Source organism: Corapipo altera, unplaced genomic scaffold (assembly GCF_003945725.1).
Source record: "Corapipo altera isolate COAL_440 unplaced genomic scaffold, ASM394572v1 54, whole genome shotgun sequence".
Taxonomy (NCBI): domain Eukaryota; kingdom Metazoa; phylum Chordata; class Aves; order Passeriformes; family Pipridae; genus Corapipo; species Corapipo altera.
The window spans coordinates 6884826-6907712 of NW_020884902.1; the positions used below are offsets into that span (position 1 = coordinate 6884826).

Genomic DNA, 22887 nt, shown 5'->3' on the forward strand with positions numbered 1-22887 from the left:
CCAACTATTGTCCTTACTGCACAGTGAACAAGCTTGCCTTATACCAGGGAAGGAGGAACACAGCATTTCCTTACTAAACTATTACCATTCTGTCCATGTTCAGGTACTTCAGACAAGGACCAGGCTAAAAGAACTTCTAACTTTAAATCCCGGGGTTCAAAGGTGAACTGGACTAGATGCTCTTTCAAAGGTCCCTTCCAACACAAACTACACCATGATTCAATTTAAATTATTCAAACTGTTCACAGGTTTGACAAAAATAATTGCCAAGGTGGTCAAAAAATTTCAGCTACTTAAATTAAGTGCAAATAAACACTGCCATGACAAACAGCATCTACTTTTGGCACGCTTGAAATAACAAATATTGGGTGAAAACAATAATAACAAAATCAACCAAACTGCCTATGCAAATGTCTGTGTCTTCTATTTAAATACATTAAATAGAAAATGACAAAATCATATGAACTGGGCACCAGTCTAGGCAGTCTACTGGAAATTTCCACTGAATGTATATACATGAAAATAGCAAGTATTTCAGAATGGAGGGGTGGGGGCACAATGAGGGAGAATGATGCCACAGGGCCAAGGAGAGATGAATTCCAGTTGGAGATCTGCCTTCTCTTTTCTCAGCACAGTGACCCTGAAGAGCCCACTCAGCAAGGCTGGTCGTCCTTGCCCTTGTTAAAGCTCCTCAGAACCCAGAACAATCCTGCACTTTCAGTGCTTTGGGATGAGGTCCCCAAGTGACATGGCCCCTCTTTGTATTTCTGCCTGCTCCAAACACAGAGGTATTTTCCATATCAACACCTAAACTCTCAGTTGTTTTCTCATCTTCTGCCTTTCCCTGGACATTGTTATTGCCTGACGTATTTAGGATGTTTTCTCCTGTCTCACTCCCTTCTCATTTCAAGTACTTGGTCTTTATACTCCCTTGCTGTCTTCATTTATCTCTCTTCCTGGTTCTCAAGTCCTTCTTTGCACACCTTATCCTCTCCAGCTCCCTATGCACAGAAGGCTCAATTTGTTCCCTCAGTTTTGTACTCTCTATAGCACATAGAGCAGTTATCTAAAGCTCTTTGAAGAGCTGACTTTCTCTCTGTATCTGAGTATTTCATCACTGAAAATCCTCCTCTGCACTGTCAAACCCACCTCTGTCTCCCAAGTGGGTTTTCTGGTCCACATGTAACGAGCAAACCTACAAACAGTACTGGGTTGACACAGCTGAGAGGGGGGGAAAGGGAAAAAATAAATAAAAATTAATTTTAAAAATCCCCCCACATGAAGTTGAAATTCATCTTTTTTTCCAAACTCAGTTCTGCTCTTCCATATGTAAATCATTACAATATCAGAATTCTGTTACAGAGTTTTCACATCACTTTTTATAGCTTAGCACTATTTTATATGACTTGCTCTATTAGTTCACAGTAACATGCACTTGCCCCAAACAGAAGTCTGCCAACGTGTACATAGTCATACTTAAGTCTATGATTGAGTTTTTGAACAGGAATTTTCCACTGCTGTGCCTTTCAAAGCTCATGTTTTACTATGACAGGAATACAGCAATATAAACCAGAAATGGAACAGATGATTTTTGATGTGCATTTCCCACAGCCAGAGCAGTTAATAAAATATATCTGAAACATATTTCATCATCTAACTGGAAGCTCTGCCAACACTTAAACTATAAAGAATATGTACATATTATTACAGAGGTAGTTTGGCAACAGAAGAGGAAAGACAATATTTTTTATTTCCCAATATTCACAAATCTATTTTTAAAACTGAAGAAGCTACCTAAATCTGCTTTGAAACATTAATTTTGAAAAATTTATTTCTAGGAACAAAAAGTAAAATAAAGAAACCTCAGTGAAACTCTACCCAGTGTCCCATCGAGCTAAAATTGCTTGAAACATGAAGTAAAACTAAACACGTGGGCTGGTATCAGACAAGAGGAAGATCTGATTGAACTTTGCAGCAATTTCTGTCCTATGAGAGACAGAAGGACACTGGTCACATACTATTACAGCTAAATACTGCCATAGAATATAAATCCTTCAAGAATTCTTGCAGTTCCAAATCGAGATTATTAAGTCAACAAAATTCAGAAGAAATAAAATCCAAACTCTGATACTAAATTTAATTAAACCAAAAACATCCAGCAATTTTTATTTTAATTCATACCACAGAAACCTAGGACCAAATTTTAAAATTAGGTGACCAGTTTGACTAAGAGAAGTCTTTATGAACAAACCCAATGGTATCTCAAATATTATGACATTCAGCTTTATTCTCAGTGTACATTAAGGACAGCCTATTTAAAGAGCCAGAAGTTAATTTGCCTGACTTCCATACTCCCCTTCCCTACCCCCCACCCAAGTCCTGAATGCCACAAAATATACCAAAAAGACAACATTAGATGAGTAGTTTCTAAGCAAGAGAGACAGTCATTCTGAAGTGCTTTCAGTGGAACCACCGTTACAATTCCTACATAGCAACTAATCCCCTCTGGAAGAATGTCAAGCTTACCATATCACCTATTGTGCTCAGAAGCCAAAGCAGGGAGCCAGTCTGAAGCACATTAGGGCTACAAAATTAACATGAATTTGACAGAATTCATTACAGCAGAAAACCAAACACAAAGCAAAGTACACTTCATGTAGAAGAAACACCAAATTAAACACCAAATCACTTCATTATCAATTTCTCTCCCTCCTGCAGTCCTACTTTCAGCTTGACAAGCAAAAGGTAGCACCCCTTTTGAAAAAAAAATAAAAAAAGAAAACAAGACTCATCCAACAAAAAAAAAACACCCATGAAAAAAAAATCACTAACATTTACCTAAAACCAGAAAGATGAGCAATAAAACCGGTTTCCATTGCTGTTTTCCCTTGTAGCTCCAACCAACCTGAGAAGCAGCAGCCATGTTAGTCTCGATTTTCTGACTAAACAGAGACCTGAAGTTTTCATCTGTTATAAAACAGAAGGTTCTTTCAGCCCCATGCAAACATACTATTTCAAACAGTCAAACAGAAATTCAGCCACACAGCTGAAATGAAAAAAAGCACAGCAACCCCACTGTAGGTAACCTTATGCTGATGGGTCAAGAAAAGCAAATGCGCATGTCAGGGAGCACAAAAAGTTATTTATCCACTTCCACCTTCCTCCCACCCCCTTTCTGCTCCTACCAGGGCACTAACAAGGCTGCCTAGCACAGAGCAGAACACTCAGGTTTCTGAGAGTCTGGTGATGAATATGGACTTCAGAGATTCATAGACTCGTTAAGTTGGAAAAGACCTCTAAGATCAAGGGCCGTTAACCCGACACCACCATGTCCCCAAGTGCCACATCCACACAGTTTTCCTCATATCCAAACTAAACCTCCCCTGGCACAACTTAAGGCAATTTCCTCTTGTTCTATCACTTGATATGTGGGAGAAGAGAGCAACCCCCACGTGGTACAACCTCCTTTCAGGAAGTTGTAGAGAACGATAAGGTCCCTCTGAGCCTCCTTTTCTCCAGGTTAAATGCCCCCAACTCCCACCTGCCCTTCTAATTATTTTCTCCCTGAAAATAATGGAAGCTAGAAAAGGAGAAGTATAGGGAAGAACAACCAGAAAAAGGCAGGAATGCCTCAAAACAACTGAGATGAGGGGAAAAAGGTAAAGATGTGTGCGGCAAGAAAAACAATCTGGACAAAGTAGATAAGGCACACGTGGGCTGAAGAGCACACAGAGCAAGATCGAAGGGACACGGTGCCAGCTGAGAAGAGAAGTAGCCTGAGCACAGCACTGCCAGAGCTGTGACATCCTGCATCCGAGGTCCAATCCCTGCCTCCCTTGGTCTGATCCCTGGTGCCCCACACTCCCACCTGAGCAGGACATCCCCAGGGACAGTTTTAGAGCTCTGCTTCAGATTAAAAATGCACACTTGGACATCAATGAAGTTCAAATGTGCCCGTGTGACACACAATCCACTCTTCTCGTTTTCTTCTTTTGGATAGCTAAATAAAGGCTTTGACAGTCTCAAAGGTAAGATCCCTAATAACAGCGAGGGCCTTCATCCATAATGCATAACACCACTGTCACTAATGTGCTGTATTTGAATGCTGAGTAATCACACAAACAAAAAAAGGTTTATTAGCCTCACACTGGTCAAACTATCAAGTACTATTAAGAAAAATATTTTAAAAGGCTTTCTAAGCCTGTGAACATAAGCTTCTAAGTTTCAGATTTTGTATTTATATAAAATATAAATGGAGCTACTAAATTTTTACTTTTAAATTTTCACAGGCTTTTACTTTATTTAGAATGTGTAACTTAATTTAAGAAAACACTCCAGTAATTTTTATTTTAAATCAAACCCCTTGCCCTACAGACCCTGATGAGAATTTTTTTAATATAAAATCTGTCCATACTGAATTTATGAAGATGTGACAGCCCTCAGTGTCTTTGCAGTCTCTACCCCTTAACCAACCATGTCTGAACCTACTTCTTTCCCCACATCCCTGCTTCCCCAAGCATTTGCCCTTCCATTTTCCCCATTTCTGCCATGTGTCCTGTATGTTGTGGAGCAAGTGGGGCCCCTCGAGCACAGATTTATTCTCCACAGGCAGCTCCCTGTGCAACCACAGCCCTTTCTACTGCAGAGCAGGCTCTGAGCTTCAAGGTTTTCTTCCCACAGTGCTGCTAAATTCTCTGAGCACGACTACAAAGAATAGAAGACTAAAGGGAGCTATAGGGGGGTGGGTAATAGAAAGAAAAACAGTGGGGGGCAAAAGGAGACACACACCTTAATTTAACCTACAACAGCAACAACAAAATGCTCTTCCTTGACAAACCCTGACAAGACAAAGAAGGTTCTTTAGAGTGTAATTTCTCCACAAATACTTCAACCTAACAATTCTGTGTGTTTGAAGGTGACATAGGTACAGCCTTCAGATTGCAGTTGTACCAGGGTAAGCACTTCCCTCCTCACACACTTCAAATGTTACCAACCCAAATCTCTGAAAATGGATGATTCAAATACAGACTCATCAACCTCAGTACAGCATTGGGCAGGAACTTCCAACCTCACAGCATTCACTGAGCAGTCAAATGTGAGCAAACAGAAAACAGAGACTACAGATCCCTTACTCTGAGTTTCCAGCAGTTTGCAGACACTCAGCACTAGTGATGAGTTATGGACTTGTGACATGCCCAGACGCATATACCTGTTTGAGCCATTCAATTCCTGGATTGCTCCTGCTGTTCTTCCTTCTATAAGGGAGTTCATAATAATTTAGAGACTTTTCAAGGAGTCTGTTGACTTAAAGCACAATCCTCTTGCCAGCACCCTATGTGTCAAGTTCTAGGATAGACTTTCAAAAATATTCACAAAGAATGCTTAAGTGTAGTAGCCAAGTAGCAGATATCATTGAATAAATATTCTTTTCAAGCCAGTGCTTCTAATAAAAAGTGCTGAAAAATGCTTGCTACAGCAGCCCTGAATACCTGCATTTCATACTGCAGAACTAGAGTGCTGCCATAGCCTTCAGCACAGCATATTCTGACACCAGAAGTTAAAGCCTACTGGAATAGTTCTATTGATCCTATCAAGTAAACATAAACATAGTCCCTTCCTACAGCAAAAGTAGCAATTACTTTTGAAGACCATGAGGAATCCTGCAGCAGAGTTCTGAAACACATCATATTTTGAATTCTTACATCTAAACTTTAACCTGCCAAGAGAAACTGATTACATTCACAAAGTTAGTGAGGGGGTGGATGGGGGGATGTGTCCATTTTGATGCACTGGTCTTTGCAGGGTAAATTTCTGCGTTACTTGGGTCAACAATCGAAAAATGCTGCTTTTAAAATTCTGTTCAGTGCTATGTTTGTATTTCCTCATATTTCTTAAACTACATCTTCTGTTTCAAAGTGACGACACACAAGTTACAGTCTCATTTCCTTCCCCAATTACTTCTTGTTAATGAAGACAAGAGGTGGATTTCCCTTTTCTTTTACCCTTGCAGACTCAGCCACCACAGAGCCTGAAGCACCAGGTCCCTTGCTGTCCCCCTCCTCCACCTGGAGAACTCAGCTACAGTCACTCTTCACCCCAAAACATCTGGTGATGGGAGCAGGGCAGCCACCATAAGGAACCACTCTCCTCCAACTAGAAAAATACTCATGGGAAATTTGAATTCAGATTTAGAATAAACAGACAGTGATTCTTCACAGACAAAGCGAGAACTTCAGCATTGCCTCACCTGTTCTTCAGCAGAGAAGCGTTCTGCAGGAGGCACCCCCAGAGCAGCAATACCCAGAGGGGAGCCTGCAGGGTTCCACATGGCCCTCTGCAGCGAGCACACGGCTGCTGTGCCAACGATCCTCAGATCCAGCAGCAAGCTGACTGCTGGAAAACATCAGCCCATGCCACATTTGCTGTCAATAAAGACTGAGAAGTAAAGGCATCTCAACTGTCTTTTAAAGACTGTCGAGGTCATCATTAGAGGAGAAATCGCAGCAGACAACACAACCAAGCAGCAGTTACAGCTGCTCACTGTTATTCAGCTCACAGGGAAACAAACAAAAAGACAAATGCTCTCTTTGGTTTGCCTGCTACTTTTTAATTTGTAACCCAAGGAAAAGCACCTGTCCCAGGCTGAGACAGACATATCACAGGATATTCTGAGTTGGAAGGGACCCACAAGGATCACTGAGTCCAACTCTTAAGTGAATGACCCATACAGGGTTTGAACCCACAACCTGGGCATAATTAGTACCAAGCTCTAACCAGCTGAGCTAATCTCGGGTACACCTACTGGAAATAAGAAATCTAGAGAAATGCTACCAAAAGTTTTCCATTTTCCAATATTTTTTTCAAGTTCCATAATCTTGGATTAAATTTTTTTCCAATTACTTCTCTGTACTACCAGGCAATTTTCCCCCTAGAAGTCTGAGCCACTTTTAACTATTTAAGTAAATAAAAATGTTGTTTCTCTGTTTAAAGTGTATGAAATACAAGTTTTTTGAAGTGTCCTGTATATCACAGGTTTGCTGACAGAAAATAGGAACTCAGGGAGGGTAGGAGGTTGCATATGTACTTCAGCTAATCTAGTGGAATTCAGATCTGATTGAGGAGGAATGAGTGCAAGCACTAAAATATTTGTTTTTTTAATGTGCATGTTTTAAAGAAAATCACATATATTAGGATATGAGGAAAAAACTAAGGACTTCACAATGCTCTCCTGTCATGCACAAGCAAAATCAAAGTCTACAAATACACCCCTGTATGAGCTTTCTCACCAGTGTCCCTTCTTTCTCCCCAGATCATAACATGATTGTAACTACAACTTGTAAGTGCATCTTACCTTTACTAATCAATATTGATGAAATTTTCTCATATGAAATGCAACCAAAAGTTTATTTATTCTTCAGCCTAACACTAGCTGAGTTTTTGGTCTTCTTGGTTTTCAGATCCCTAAAGTTTTCCACTGGAGATGCCAATGTCCCTGCAGACATCTGAGAACTACTGTAAGTCAGCTACTTTTCTTAGTTGTTTTTCACAGACTTGGACAGAAATAGTCAAACATCCCACCCCTGTCCAGAAGTAGGATATTTGTCTGCCTATTTTCTGGCTCACAAGTTATGAACTTTGAAGCTTTTCCTCATTTTGTGACAATTGCCTTGCCCACAGAGCCATAGCTTGCAGGTACTGACCGAGGGCCTTATTCCATGTCATACTCAGGGAAAAAGACCAGATTGCCTTGTCTGTGTACTCACGTTCAAAGATAAATAGAGCAACCACACACAACCACCATGTCTGGTAGCTTACCAGCTTTAAAAACTCACACCAGTATTGTAGAGAACAAGTTTCCTATTTCCAGCTGCATCAGCTGCATGCATTGCTGGTCTTTTTTACAAGGTCCCAATTGGACTTACACAAGGAAAATAAATACATTAAGAAAATCCCTTTTGTACCAAACACAACATGGCAGGCCTTGTACTATTGTGTTTGAGACCTAAATTAAGCAGATACATTAAATTATATAATGGGTGCTTGCATTTATTAAGTCCAGATGTGGCTCTGAAAAGAGCTTTATAGTTTTAGAGGTTCCCCCCCACTGTTTTTCACTGGACAGTTCAGAAGGGCATATGGCACTGGTTAAATAGCTTCCAGGATTTTCAGCCTGACAGCAATAACACAGCAATGCTGACTGCAAATCTGAGCCTTTTCAAGCTCTAGAGATGCCAATCATTATCCACTTCTCCACCCAAAGTAAAAAATTACTCCTGTATTTTATCCTATTTTCCCACTACACTGAAACTCTACAATGTTCACCATGGAAAATATTTATATTTTCATCAAATAAATATACTACTTTCTTGAAATAAATATACATGCATAGTAAAGCTTTTCCTTTCCAGCTTGTCACTAATTACTCACTGCTTGGCTCTGCAGTTTGTCTGAAGGGGCTGGGGGAGGTTCCTACCAGACATCGAGACAAGCAGACAGATTTCCTGCTCTGTAAAACACATCACTCAAGTCAGATCTTGCTTGTTCTCCAGGTTATTTAGTAACAAGATGCAAAAGGAGTTCATCACTGCTCATGTTGAGGGAGTTATGTTGGTCCCTTGCCCATCGCAGGCTCACTGGGGTTCACAAATGAGAAGGGCAGCACTATAAACCACAACGCTCTGAATGAAGTCCCTCCTGTGTCCACAGAACTGCCACGTCTCAGCAGGTTGGGAGATGACTTCAGCTATATCAAATCAGTGTCCTGAGAGCCACCAAACAAGGTTTAAATAGACAAAGACTAAATGGGGGGGATTTATGGCCTATGTGCATGATTTTTGTAAATACAGTAGATCCAGTCATTGCTACTCATCTAACAAGATTCATGAGCAATACAGTAAGATTTACAGAACTCAGCAACTGCTCAATGAACTAATCCAGCTGAATTGTCCTGGAACACATTTTCAGAACAGCTTTTATCAGCTGTGTTCAGAAACTGTTGGCAACTCTTCCCATTTCCACAGTATTGTCTCAAAATAAAGATCAACATGAAAAGGTAGCTGCTATATGCTGATATACAATGTGCTGAATGCCACTGCCATCCTCTGCTGGGGGGTGGGGACCCTTGATTTTTCTTTGGTTTTTTCTTTCTTTGTTTTGTCCTTTTGTTCTGTATGATTTCTTTTTTGTCCTGCATGATTCTCACAAATACTGGAGCGCGAAGCTGTGCAGCAGTGATTGCAACATGACTGAAAAAGAGATGCTTGGCAGATTTCACATGTGAACGGAACATCAAGAGAGCGGCCAAGTACACTAAGTGTTCAGCATAGCAGAAGAAAACATGGCAAAAAGTATTTTCTCAGGAACATGGACTACAAATCCTCTGCCTTCAGTGATCCTTTCACCTACAGCAGCTGAGAACGATACAAAAACATAACCCATACAGTAGAGTTCAAGATAGTTCAGCAGTTGCTCCTGTTCTCTTACCCAGCATTCTGTTGCTAACACTTCACATCTTTGACATGGGCGCTCTGCAGCTGAAACCATCGTGCTCCCTGAATCAGTCTTCATGGAATTCACCAATGGATATATCCTCAAATGGATATGAAGGGGAAGTCTGCAATACTGTTTTCTATAATCCTACAGAAAGTAGGTTTTCCCCCTTTGAAAGACCAAATAATAGGAGCATATTATTATCTACAGCTTCAGGTGCATGTCATTGCCTCTTTTCCCTAAGCTTTTCCTGAGACAGCATTCCAAAATACTCAGAATGTCTTTTGACATTCATGTCAACTATTATTAGGGCGTGTACTAGAATATCCAGCTACTGAAATATAAATCACAAAATACATAAGTAAAGCAATGCAATAAAGGGACTTAAAAGCACACCTTTGCTCTGCCCACCACATCTTTATGAGCATTGCTCCCCTGGTGTCAAAACACCAAGTCAGCAGCTTTTGGGGGCGCAACAAACTACATTTGCTCACCATGAAAAGCATCCTTTGTCACCTCTCTACAGAGCTGCTTCCTGCACCTCTCAGCACTATCTGTCTGCACCTGGGTCAGAGGCAGTGATCTCTCTCTCAAAGGGCAGCCACCCCAAAGGCAGGGAAACCCACCGTGTCTGCAGCTCAGCCACAGCCTCTGCAGAGGCACAGGGCACAAACTGTTTAATATGTTAATGTCATCAGTCAGACACAATCCACAGACATCTGGCACTTGTCTATCGCAGTGTCCTTCCAAGATAAAAAGCCTTACAAATTCAAATCAATATTTTCAGTAGTGCATTAAATTAGCACTTTTCTGTTTCACATCTAATCCCAACTGTTTTCTGTCCACAAACTGACCTGCTCAGGGAAGTGATCTCAACACCATATGCCACTGCTTACCCAAGCCAAGCCAGCCTACTTGTTTGTCCTTGTCAGCACCAGGGCACAGAAAGCTGCCATGGATTTGCTAGCAGCAAACTCTGAAACAACATATTTAATACAGTAGAACCTGACAGATTTTTGTGCTGGGGAAGCCTGCCATGACAGACCTAGTCATTCATCTCAGAAATTCAGAACAGTACTCTCTGGATCAGAGAATTATTGGTGTCTTTATGACTCTTGCCATAAAACAGCTTAGGGGAAGACAGAGAATCTCATTCCTTGTCTTCATTCAGTATTAATGTGCACAGTTGGTAAAGCCAAAATTACACCACATACATTTCCAGCTCTTTTAATCCAACCATCTCACAAAAATCATGAAGGGAGATCACTTTCACTTTCCAAGACTTCATATTTCACTGCAACAAGTCCACAAAAGCCCCAATCTCTTAAATGCCAACTATTTAGACATTGCCTCATTTAAACTAAACCACAATGCCATTCAGTATGTGCAAGCACTGCTTTCTCTCAGTGAGTGAGGTTTGAAAAGTCGAAAGGGAAGAAACTTTGGGAACAGAGATTACTCTTACTAAAAAAAAAAAAGGCAATAAAAAACTGTCTGTAGGCATTAAAATCTTCAAAATCAGTACAGTTTAAGAAACCTGATTAATCAGAGAAACTCCACAAGCCCAAAACCACATAATACATTTAAAAAAAATAAAAATCTTCTGAGTCAAATGGTTGAGTCAGTCACTATCATTTCAGCAATAAAAGAACAGATAAAAGAACAAAACTGCCTGAAAGATAACTCGCTAGAGAAAATTTAAAAGGACTGAGAAGAAACATGAACAACAACTATGTGAAGAATATTAAGCATCTTTGTTTCAGATACACACAGGCAAACTATAAACCCGATGGTTTTCAACTCAATTTGCAGCAGCACAGTGGGGATTAAGGCAAGCACAAAGTACAGCTCAGAAAAACAAACCTATCATCAAAAAAAGTTTAAGTAGTCCTCTATGCTTTATTGAAAGCTGCACATGGCCTAGAAACAGGGCAAATGTGACTGTATTATACTCAGTGTTGTTAAGAGAGTTTTCCTGGTACTGTCCAGTTGAAACTCTGCTCACTGAACAAGGAGAGAAAGGAGACTTGGGTCAGAACATCCTCTCATGAAGATGCAGAACAGAAATCTCAAACAGCAAATGATTCATGTATGATGAATCCATTTGCAATTAGTAGATAACACTGTCCTAAAAGTTTTTGTAAAAGTAAAGTAAGAGAGATAAAGTTAATAAAGTGTGAATTCTCAGAAAAGTGGTCTAACATCAGAGTGGTCAGCAAAAGATTAACAAAGACCTCACACTAAAACAAAGCAGGGTGGCAAGGCAGTCTCTACCTGCTTAGCTCAAGACATCCAGGTTTTCTTTTGATGTCATCTCTGTAACATGAAACAGGGGAAGGAAGCCCTATAGCAAAGCCCACCTCCCAGAGAGCCCTGGCAGCCAGTGGCTGTGGGTACTAGACCCTACACTGAAATCTGTGCTCCTGAAAACCCCAAGCAAGGGCTACAATGCAAACCCCACACAGAGGGAACATGTTCTTGTGAGAATTGAGACTTTATGTTGTGCAGATTTCACCACATGAAATAACCCTGAATCACCAAACATGTATAAAGAATGTAACAGCTGCACATTAGAAAGAAAACTCTCTTTGCTATTTCTACAAACAAAATAGGGTGAATTTCTGAATTTAAAAACAACGTTTCAGTTGTTTAAACACAATTTAGTTCAGTATACAATGGAAAAATCCTAGGAGTAATTTTTTTGGCTTTAAAAGACACATGTGCCATTCCAAAACACGCCTGCAGTGACCTGTGAGGCAGACTGACTCAGCGTTAGAGAGTTGTGAAAAACCAAGGGCAGAGAACTGCTTTAAGGACAAAACAGAATTTGCTAAAACTTACATAAATCAATGGACCTACTGCTACAGAAGCAACCTCACAGTAGCCTTCCAACATGTGCTTTAGCAGTTCATATTAATTCTGTTTAAATACAGTTCAGCTCACCATCAAGGATGAAGTCAATATGTATTTAAAGAAGAATTATGAAATTCTCTAGCCTGACATTTTGACCAGTCAAAACCTGTCTCAAGTAACTTAACCTGACCTATATTTAAAGCAGGTATTTTGAAATGATTGCTCTATTTTTGTTGAAGAAAGTAACACTGTCCCATAGTATCAGTCCCATGTACTCATTGTGTCTCCTCTCCCTTCACAGGTTCATTTCTGGACTGGTACATTATACCACCACTTTTGAGAATAACAAAAAAGTTATTTAAATCTCCAGTTACAACGTAAAAAACATCTTTAACAAAAAGCTATATATTTACAGTTAGTTCTCTTCATACACTACTAAAATGTACAAAGCCCTGGATATATTATTTGTGGGTCATTTTTTCCCCTTTAATCTTAGGTTCAGATTAAATTAGTAGTTTGAAAAAACCCAAAGAGACTTCTCATGAGTGGAAAACCTTCCATGCCTATGAGCTTGAAGGAAAAATTCATGAAGGGAGATATCTGATCTCCTTTTAATTTTGTATGCTGGTAACACATGACAAAAACAAGTTCTCTACATCAAGAATTCTAAAACTGCGGCTTTTTAAATATAGTATATAGCAAAATGCAATACTCTTTTTTTCTTCCTATAAAGAAATTATATTTTTAAAATATCAAACATGAGTCATTGCTGTTTCTTGGTATGGAACAGCAAGAGGAGGTAAGGAATGCACCCTAGAGAGATGGTGAGGATATGTATCCTGCCCAGAAACAGACAGGAGGTCACATTCTCGTTTTACTGAATACCTTGGGGTTTCCCCCCCCAACACTTTTTCCCTTCTCCTTCAGAAATTAAGTTTTGAAAGAACTCAACTCCCCCAGCTTTTCCACAGACTTTGCATGTGCCAGCTCCCCTTACACTCACACCACCCCCCTGCAGTCTCTGGGGGTTGCTGGTGGCTCTGCAGTACCACAGGTACAGCTTCCCGGACTGTGGGAGCACATCCTGCTTTGCAAATGGAAAGGCTGAGCAGAGATGCTGCACCCCCTCAGCTTCCACTCCTGTTCCCACCTGCAAATCCCTGTGAGCTGCTGGCACTGGACCACCCAAGCACCCGCAGCCCCACAGGTTGTGCCACAGCAGGAGCTGAAGGAAGCCACGGTGAGGACAGCAAGCTAAGCCCCAAACACTTCAGTGTTGCATGTGGTGCCCACACCATCCTCATAAAATCAGAGCTGCCTGCAGCACTCAAGCCAACGAAATAAAACTCTGCTACTTTTCCGAGTGGAGAATCCTGATTTCTGTTTCCTGTGACTCATCTTAAAAACCAAAACCTCCAGTGCAAAATCAGATGACAGAAAGTAGAGGGAAATTATTACTGGAACAGCAAAATGTCATTTCCAGGCGTGCTGAAACACCAAAACCCAACCTGAACCATCAAGGTTGAGAAAATATTTAAAAAAACAACTCCAAAAAAACCCCACAAAACAGCTCTTCACACTTTGCACAGGAACTGCCCTGCTGGGGCAGTGGTTGACATTCTAAAAAGCAGTGGCAGATACCAAAATACTTTTTATTGAAAGACAGGCCTAAGCCACTGATCAAAGTATCAAAGTATTTGGGAAAACAAACTCCAAACCAGAAGAGAAGCTCCATGTGCAGGACCTGTCTGAGAGCCAGGGGTTTCACGACTGTGAAGTGCCTGGAACAGGCAGGCTGAAAGGACAGGCTGTAACTGATGCCAGGGTTATACAGCTTGTAAAAAGGGATGCTTTCCCACAATAGTTCTAGTCCTTCTTCTCTCAACTGTTACTTTCCTTAGATTTTCAGTAAATGATAATCAAAACAAAAGAAAAAAAAAAAAGTAAAACGAAGTTATTTACGTCATTGAAAAAAATTAATTTACATGCCTTCAGTTGCAAAGTAAAAACCATTGTCAAGCAAACTTTACAGAGATTACACATGGCACCTTAACAGCTGGCTTTTAAATTGCCTTTCAGTCTGGTTTAGTCAAGTTAACTCAAAGATAAACAGTTCAAACATCCTGAGGAGACCCACCTTCAGGCTCCCACAGCCAGTCACAGATGTTCTAATGTACTGGAAGGTCTGTGCTTGTCCAATAATTGGCTTCTTATGTACTACACCAATCTTAAGGGGAAAAAAGAAAGCAGCTCCTCAGGCAAACTTGCAACCTCCTGTTCCTGAGCTGACCTGAGGACTAATCAGTGCAATTAACATTGACAGTGGAAAGATAAATACTATAAGGAAAATACTTCTCTACTCTTTTCTATAGATCTAGCCCCAAACATAAAACAAGAGGGGAACAATGACCATCTCCTATAAAACTCTGAACTGTCAGTCATATTTGATTTGAAAGACAACCAATCTCCCTATCCAACAGGTTTCCCAAACAAAAACTCTCATTGATATAATTATCCATTGGAGACATCAGAGTATGTTTCTGGCCAGCAACGGAACCCTTTTTCAAGTTTTAACAACTTTTAACACTGTCATTTTCCTATACTATTTAAAAATTCAAACATGTAAAAAATTCAGAGGCATTTGCCATTCAAGAGAGTTTCTCTCTGTTGCTGATCAGGTCCAGGTTTCACACTGTACAAAGTGTTAGTGGTCAAACTGAATCTGAGGGCACATCTGGCCTCAGTCTTTTGCTTCCAAGTCCAGGTCATACAATTATATTAAAGATGCAGAAAACTTTTATAGCTTATATGTTTTCAGCAAGTATAACTTATTTTTAAAAGTCCTCTGTGTGCCTACTAGAAATGGTAACCAAACCTGGTATAACTATGTATAGGTATTAAAGTATTCCAGTAAATTTTCCAATGTGTCTCAAATGTATTTCTTCTATCATCCATCAGATATGTTCAGAAACAAAGCCTGAGGCATTATTTCTCTAAATAAATACACAGAGCTTGAAAACAGTAGAACTTCTTGAAGAAAGTTCCCTCACCCTACTACTCCAAGTGTGATTCCCAGGGAGGCAGCTGGTACCTCAGGCAGGCAAGCCTGGCACCTGGGGCAGTTGGAGCAGCACAGGAAAAGACTATACACAGAACCTGGGCCTTTTGCTCCTGAACAAGGACATAAAGAGCAGAACTCATCAAGTGCCCCATTGCCCAAAATGTACATGACAGACGACTCTGGCAGCAGGAAGGATCTTATGGACTCCAGAGCAACTCCATCACTCAGAAGAATGACCATTACAGTTTAAAAAGAGTCCTTTCTCCAACTATGCAGCAAAGCACAGTCTGCTTATATGTCTCCCTCTTCTCAGGATGAGGAGATGAAGATTCAGCTGGCATTTGATCCAGCAAGCCAAGCCAGCACACAATGTGTGGCAAACATGAACCCACTGCTCCACAGAGCACCTCTGGCACACGGCTCTGCAGACAGAAGGCAGCTCCTGATCTGGGTCCTTGCCAATAACTCCACCTCCATCCACTGCAACTGCTGGTGGGAGAGAACACTTCTAGCACTCAGAGCAGTTGTTTGCTCTCAAGAGAGTCTTCAGGGCAAACTTTCTCAATGACTGACCCTGTAAGTTAAACTGTTAGCATCCAAGCAAAGTGCCAGCCTTGTGGTGAAAAGAACAACACAGGAAATCAAACTAGTTTAAACCAGAACTCAGAAACCACAACAGAAGAGAAAGGGACCAAGAACAAACAAACATCAGAAAAGGGGACACAGTTTTCTATCAATTCTGGGTCCATTCCCAGCCTACCAATACTGAAGATTCCGAGGTCTGATACTGGTTGTTTTCCCCAGCGTTTTTGTCCTTTTGTCTAAACTTGAGATGTGACAACTATTAGCTCTGAAAGAATTGTCTCAGGAGTTTGTCTTATAAGGAAGGACAAACTTGCATTAGGACTGCTAACAGGACACCCATCACCTCCACTTCATCGTGGCTGCAGAAATCACTGCTCATAAAGTACTTCCAGACCTTTCATAGCACAGTCTATTAAAGTAAACCAGCATCCCTTTCTGCTTGACTGGGTGGCAAACTGCTGCAAGCAATTCTTGAACCCTCACAGCTCAAGCATAGGCCAGACTGTGACCTTGTCAGCCATCCCAGTGTGGGCTGTCTGTAATACTGAGTCAGAACCTATGGAAAATCAGCTGAACTTGGTCTTTACTACTCCCTTTGCTTCAGAGTCAGCTACAACTCACAAGTCTGGCTTCAAATTGCCACAGTTCCACATGTGGACAAGAAGGATAAAACATCAAGCATTTTTAGGAGCTATGTCCTGCCCTAAAGCAGAAGTTTGAAAAAGGAAGATAGGCACCGTTTGTATAATTATACATTTAGTGTTACTGTTTCACTTTTATAAACAAATTTATCACAGAAGAGACATTTTCAACATTCCATGCTTAGAAAAGCAGTAGTGTGTTTTAAAATTACCAACCCTCCTCCACAAAGCTGTGCACTGCTTGCTAACAGAGAAACACAATCTCTCAACAGCATAAAACATCCATTTCCACTCCAAATGCTTCAGCAGTTAACTCCCTTCAAACAAAACAAAACAAATCAGTGGCTTGGGCAATTTCCTTAGTCTAAATGCATAAGCACCCATTTTCATTCCATGAACATACATCATATCACAGAATCATTTAGGTTGGAAAAGATCTCCAAGATCATCAGCTCCAACTGTTAACCCAGCACCACTGTGTTCCCCACTAAGCCATGTCCCCAGATGCCACATCTACAACATCTCTTAAATCCCCTCCAGGGATGGTGACTCCACCACTGCCCTGGGCAGCCTGTTCCAGTGCATAACAACCTGTTCTGTAAGACATTTTTCTTAATATCCAATCTAAACCTCCCCTGGCACAACTTGAGGCTATTTCCTCTTGTCCTAGCACTTGTTACCCAGGAGAAGAGACGGATCCCCACCCCATACAACCTGCTTTTGGGTAGTTGTAAAGAGTGTTCTTTTCTCAAGGCTAAATACCTCCCTCTCCCTCAGCTGCTCCTCATCAGACTTGAGCTCCAGACCCTTCCTCAGCTCTGTTCTCCTTCCCTGGATTCTCTTGAGGGGCCTGCAGCAAGATGTTCTGCCTAAGGGGGGATAAAACAGCTCGAACTTTACTGTTTGCAAGAGTTGTCAGTGATGGTTGGGGAAGGGGGAGTCACACTGCTTTTGGTGTTGAAGAATGCTGAGACCAGCCTGACCCAACAATCCCAAAGTTAAAACATTCTGAGGATGTGAAAAACAGTGTTTCCTGACAGAAACTGGTGAGGCATTGGTGAGGATGTGACAGACAACGTTCCTGACAGAGAAAGCAACAAGTGACAGCACTAACAATTCATCTAAAGCATCATCTCACCAGACAGAGCTAGCCTAGAAGTACATGATGATGGAAGAGAGTTTTGTCTTTGCTGTGGAGATGGTCTTTGTTCCAAGTTTGAACTAATTACTCTACAGCCTGAAGCTGGTAGAAGTTAAAACATCAGGCTACCTGTATGTCTTGGTTCCCACTAGATTGTATTGCAGTTCTCATTATGGAACAGTTTCTGTATCAGTGTCAGTATTGGCACTGAGCTTCGTGACGGCTGCTTGCTGTAGCTTATGTGCTTTTTGAAGCACCCCTCAAACATCTTTATCTCCTGGAATTCCTCTTCACAAATGTCATGTTCTAATTAAGTAGAAAATAATTTGCTCTTTAGAGGAAATGTGATTCACTCTCCTCATCTCTAAATAAAACTCATTTTAGTTAACAATTCAGTTTCATGTTTCAGCTGCAGTTCCTCTAGGACCTTCACCCTATGCACAATTCATAACAATTCATGCAACATCAAGGGTAGAGCCATAAAGAGCCTAATGGGCAAAACAAGCTGCAATCAGACCCACTGGCTTGTGCCCACAGGAGGCTGAAAAAGCCACACGTCCCTGTCTTATGTGCAGATGAGTTTAAACACACAAAAATAGAAGCAGAAACCCACAAAGTTTCTTTCATCTTCTCTCCCCCTTTCTTATAAGTTGTCTATCATATGCAAAAGACACATTCTAAATCTAAAGCAATGTTTTGAATTTTGGGATTTTTTTTACACTATGCAAAAGGAGCATAGCCCAGAAGGACCGTGCTCATTAAAACATGATGCAAGGGAAACAACAACAAAGAATGTTATCCTAGCCTATGGATACTGCGTTTTTCCCTGCCCTCTAACAGCAACTAATTACACTGCTGTGTATTAGACCAGATTTACACAAAACATGGTTTTGCCTAGCAAATGTTATCTCTCAGAAGTAGGTGATAATCAGTCGTATGGCACAATGCTCACTTGTCACCTACCCTGACCTGCCTTCAGCACCACCCTCCTGCTTAGTCATCAGGACACGAGGGCCCTCTGCACTGACCCAGGATTAATTATCTGAAGCACAACATAATTTATCTTTTCTTAAACAAACCAACCACTTGTGATGAGCCAATTCAACTGTTTAAAGTTTCCTAATGTGAGGGCACAAATAAGGGGAAGTTCCAACACTCAACCCTCACAGCAGTTTTCTCAATCCCGTCTGCTCTGATGCAACCTAACACAGGAATTGCAGCAGATTTTACTCAAAGGAATTGCTGCAGTTTTTCACTCAAATATGGTTTGTCTACTTTCATGGAAAGATTCAATCACATTCAATTACTTAATTGCACTACAAAATGCAGATTTTTTTGATTTAAGATAGCCTGATTTGAAGTCTCGAAATTGTATAGATTCCTCTGAGGCACACAAAACTGTTTTTCTTACTTTTTGGAAAAAAAAAAACCAAGCAAAAATCCTCAGGGAAAAAAAACAAAACCAAAACCAAATCAAAATAAACCCCAAGTATTTAAATACAGATAGAATGCTTAAACAACAAATAATCATGGCCATTTTTAAACACACCTATAGATCAGTATATATAGAAAACAAAAGGGGAGGGCACTTACAGAATTGTAGACTTAGGCTCAGAAAGGCCAACAAGGCTGCCAAGGCCAGCAAGAACAGAAAACGGTTTCGGAAAAGCATTATTATTCCTTCTGCTTTCTCTTCATGGTCCCATCTTCATATACCACTGGTTCCTGCAAACAACAAAACATTGGCAAATATATTTCAGATGTGGAAGCATCATCTACAGCAAAGAAAATTCAAATATCCTTTTGACAGTGTCAAGTTATTTCTTAAAGGCAAGTACATAAGGAAATTCAAGTTGGCAACAACAGTATGGATAAGTTGCCTTCACCCTAGTTATAATGTTAACTATATTTCCACATGATAGAACTTTCAAGTAAATTTAAAAAAATGACATTTCCCGTAAAATTAAGTTTTCCCCTGCTAAGACAGGGTTAATACATTCACAATTCTTATGTAAGACAATAAAGAGTAAGAAAAACTGTCAACACCGCTACACAGAAAATTGGAAAGTAATTAAACTTCAGGGCTCAACTCATTACAAAAGTGAAAATACAAAAAAATCCCCAAGTCCTTTCCTGAAAATATCCAAACAAGAAGCATGCACCGTTAGGAAAAGACTTTTCCTTGCAAAATGACATTCCAAAGTGCACAGAATTTGCTGAAGTGCCCTGTTTTCACAGATGTACATTTTCCTTCGGAAAAGAGTTCTATATAAGGGATGTGGGTGGGGTGTTCTCCCCCCTACACTTTTTTTTTTTAAACAACCAGCTGCTCTTATGTGCAAGAGATGCCTCTTCCTAGCACTGACAGTGTGTTGCAGGAAATTGGTTAGTCTTGAAAGAAACCTTCTGAGATTCTCAGATCCTTTGAACTGAGCTCTGTTTATGACAAAACATTCAAACATGTTGACAGAAAGTAACTTTTCCCCCTCCAGTTTCATTTTGCCCTAGCACTTATTTCCTCACAGAAAGAGACGTCTTTTCCTTCTTTCCTGCTTCTGAGACAGACAAGGTTTACACATCCATGTAATTAATACGTTATTTGCTTGCCAAAACTCTTCTGCACTCTGAAAACTAACCATCTTAGCAAGATTTTAATCTCTATCTCTGAGTGCTGATAAAATCACAACCTCAAAATTCTGATTTCCCGTCCACCCCCTAATTAATTTTCTTATTAGTATTTGAAAAGGTCTCAGGAATCACTGAACTTATTTTATCTATTGTGGTTGGTCTTGAAAAGTTGTGGGATCTACGATGTGGCCCAAAGGGACTTTCATCATAAAAAGCAATGAGTCCCAAGAGCACTAGTGGTGATCTCACAGAAATGAAAGCAGTGGGGCTTGCAGTAAGTGAAATCCATTATGCATGTGCATTTTGCAGGATTGAGGTCTTTCCATCTTTTACTTGGAGAGCTGCTTTTACAGCTTTTGGAAAATGTGGAAAAAGGGAAAGATCTGGAGATTCTGAGAAGCAAAAATCCAGAATCATTACAGTATTTTTCCCAAATGCCAACAGCACCATAAATGGCATGTGTAAGCAGTAATAAAAATAAAGTTAAAAAAAAAAAGGGAGAGAGAAAGATGGAACAATTTTAACAGTCTCAATTTCACAAAATCATAGCTCATCTGGGAACATCTTAGCGAAAGGCATGTGGGAACAAAACTGAACTACAGCACTGCAACTCAAAGCTGTGAAGGGTAAAGGTAAAAGGGATTAGTGTATACAATACACCAGGAGAGAATAAAGCAGTTCAACCAAACAGATGGAAGAACAGAAGGGGAACCACAGGAAAAAGCAAAAATAGACTTAGCAGGGAGGAGAAGGTAAAATCTATTAAAAACCTCTCAAGAACAAGAGGTCTTGTACACAGTCTACACTCATTAATAACATTTTTGCATAAAATAAAACTGCCACCAAAAAAAAAGGAAAAATTACAAGACTGGAAAACAGGAGATCATAAACACCTCATAATACCAAAATGTTTTAGAGAATAGGCTTAATTAGCTTTAAGCCTTAATTGCAAGATCAGAAGTTTTAAAACATTGAATTTGAAATTCATCACTCAAGAAATTGTAAACAAGGTGGAAAGACTTTTCTTTTAAATATACCTTGGCTTGCTAACAAATTAAAAGTTGCTGTGTTGCAACTTATGAGGAACAGGAACATCTCCTGTTGAGTAGTTGTTAATTAAAAGCCTGTCAATACAATTTGTCATCAGCTCTTACTTGGTAACAAGCTCGTGGGAATCAGGTGAACATTTGAGAGCCCGAGTACTGAAGCCTCTGCTCCTCTGTGATGGCACACAAGGTGCTCCCAGGGAAAAGCAGCACTTAGCCAGCACAGAATAGTGCAGGCAGTACAATAAGTATTGTGAGCACTCACTGAAGTGAGCATTTGTAAGCTAAAAAAGATAAAACCAAGCTGGGAGGTGGAAAAATAAAAGCCAACCAACCTCTCTTCCCACAAACCTATTTTTACATGCAGATGAAACAACAAAACAAACCACACAGGAAAACACATTTTGGGTTTTCAGGTTATACTACCATGTAGCAAGAGGCTGCAGGCACTGCAGAGCATCTGCTGTTACGGTGACATTTAGGTCATGTCAATCTTTATCTATTTACTCTTGGCACAGGCCGGAGTGCAGGTCGTGCCCCAGCCCCACCATCTCCACACTGTGAGCTCCCAGTGCCCAAAGGTCAATTCTGTCAACAACTGACAGCACTACCTCAATAGTCCCCAGGAACAGGCCTTGGCTCTGTGCCTCGGACACAAGGAAGTACTGACTGCTTTTCAAGGTGAGTAAGCCCCACACCGCTGCAGAACAGGTGGAACTCGGCACTGGGAGCAGCAGCATTCCAGCGGCAGCTTCTGATGTGTGCTCAAAATGCAGTGATTTAAGCTCATCCCCGAGACAGGGAGGTTTAGATTGGATATTAGGAAAAATTTCTTTACAGAAAGGGCTGTTAAGCATTGGGACAGGCTGCCCAGGGCAGTGGTGGAGTCTCCATCCCTGGAGGGATTTAATAGATGTGTAGATGTAGCGCTTAGGGACAGGGTTTAGTGGTGGGCTTGGCAATGCTGGGGGAACAGTTGGACTCAACGATTTTAAAGGTCTTTAACAACTTAAACAATTCCACAATTCTGTTTCCATGAATGTAGGACTTGATAAAGACAACCTACAGAACTCCAAACATTTCAGTGACACTATTTGTAAGTGTGACACACTTAAGCAGTCTAGATATTCATAATGATAGCCATTATATCGAAACACAGATAAGTAAAAGGCTACTTTCGAGTCACCTTTTGCAGCATACCTACCTACCTACCCACAGAATTTAACTTTTCCTTTTAAACATGATCCAAAACCTCAACTCATCAAAACACATCAGAATGACTCACAGCATGTAGAGCACCCTCAGCTCTTACCTAATCACACGCACGTGTTAGTGTAAGGTGCTAAGCTGCTGCATGCTCACACAAAGGTAAAAACAGATTAATGATTGAAGGCCAAGCCAGGGAGTCAGGAGACTAGGCCGTGCCCCTGGAAAAGTTAGTAA

General features: G+C 40.6%; 1 protein-coding gene across 2 annotated transcripts in view; it reads right to left on the reverse strand.

The window, feature by feature from the left end:
- The window catches only part of PXYLP1 (2-phosphoxylose phosphatase 1), an 84741-nt gene that overhangs the window by 14940 nt on the left and 46914 nt on the right, over positions 1 to 22887 (reverse strand). For both annotated transcript variants that reach the window (XM_027650685.1, XM_027650684.1), the window contains exon 2: positions 19364 to 19495. In XM_027650685.1, coding sequence (XP_027506486.1) covers positions 19364 to 19442 — 79 coding nt within the window. In that variant the 5' untranslated portion in view covers positions 19443 to 19495. The remainder of the gene's footprint in view (positions 1 to 19363; positions 19496 to 22887) is intronic.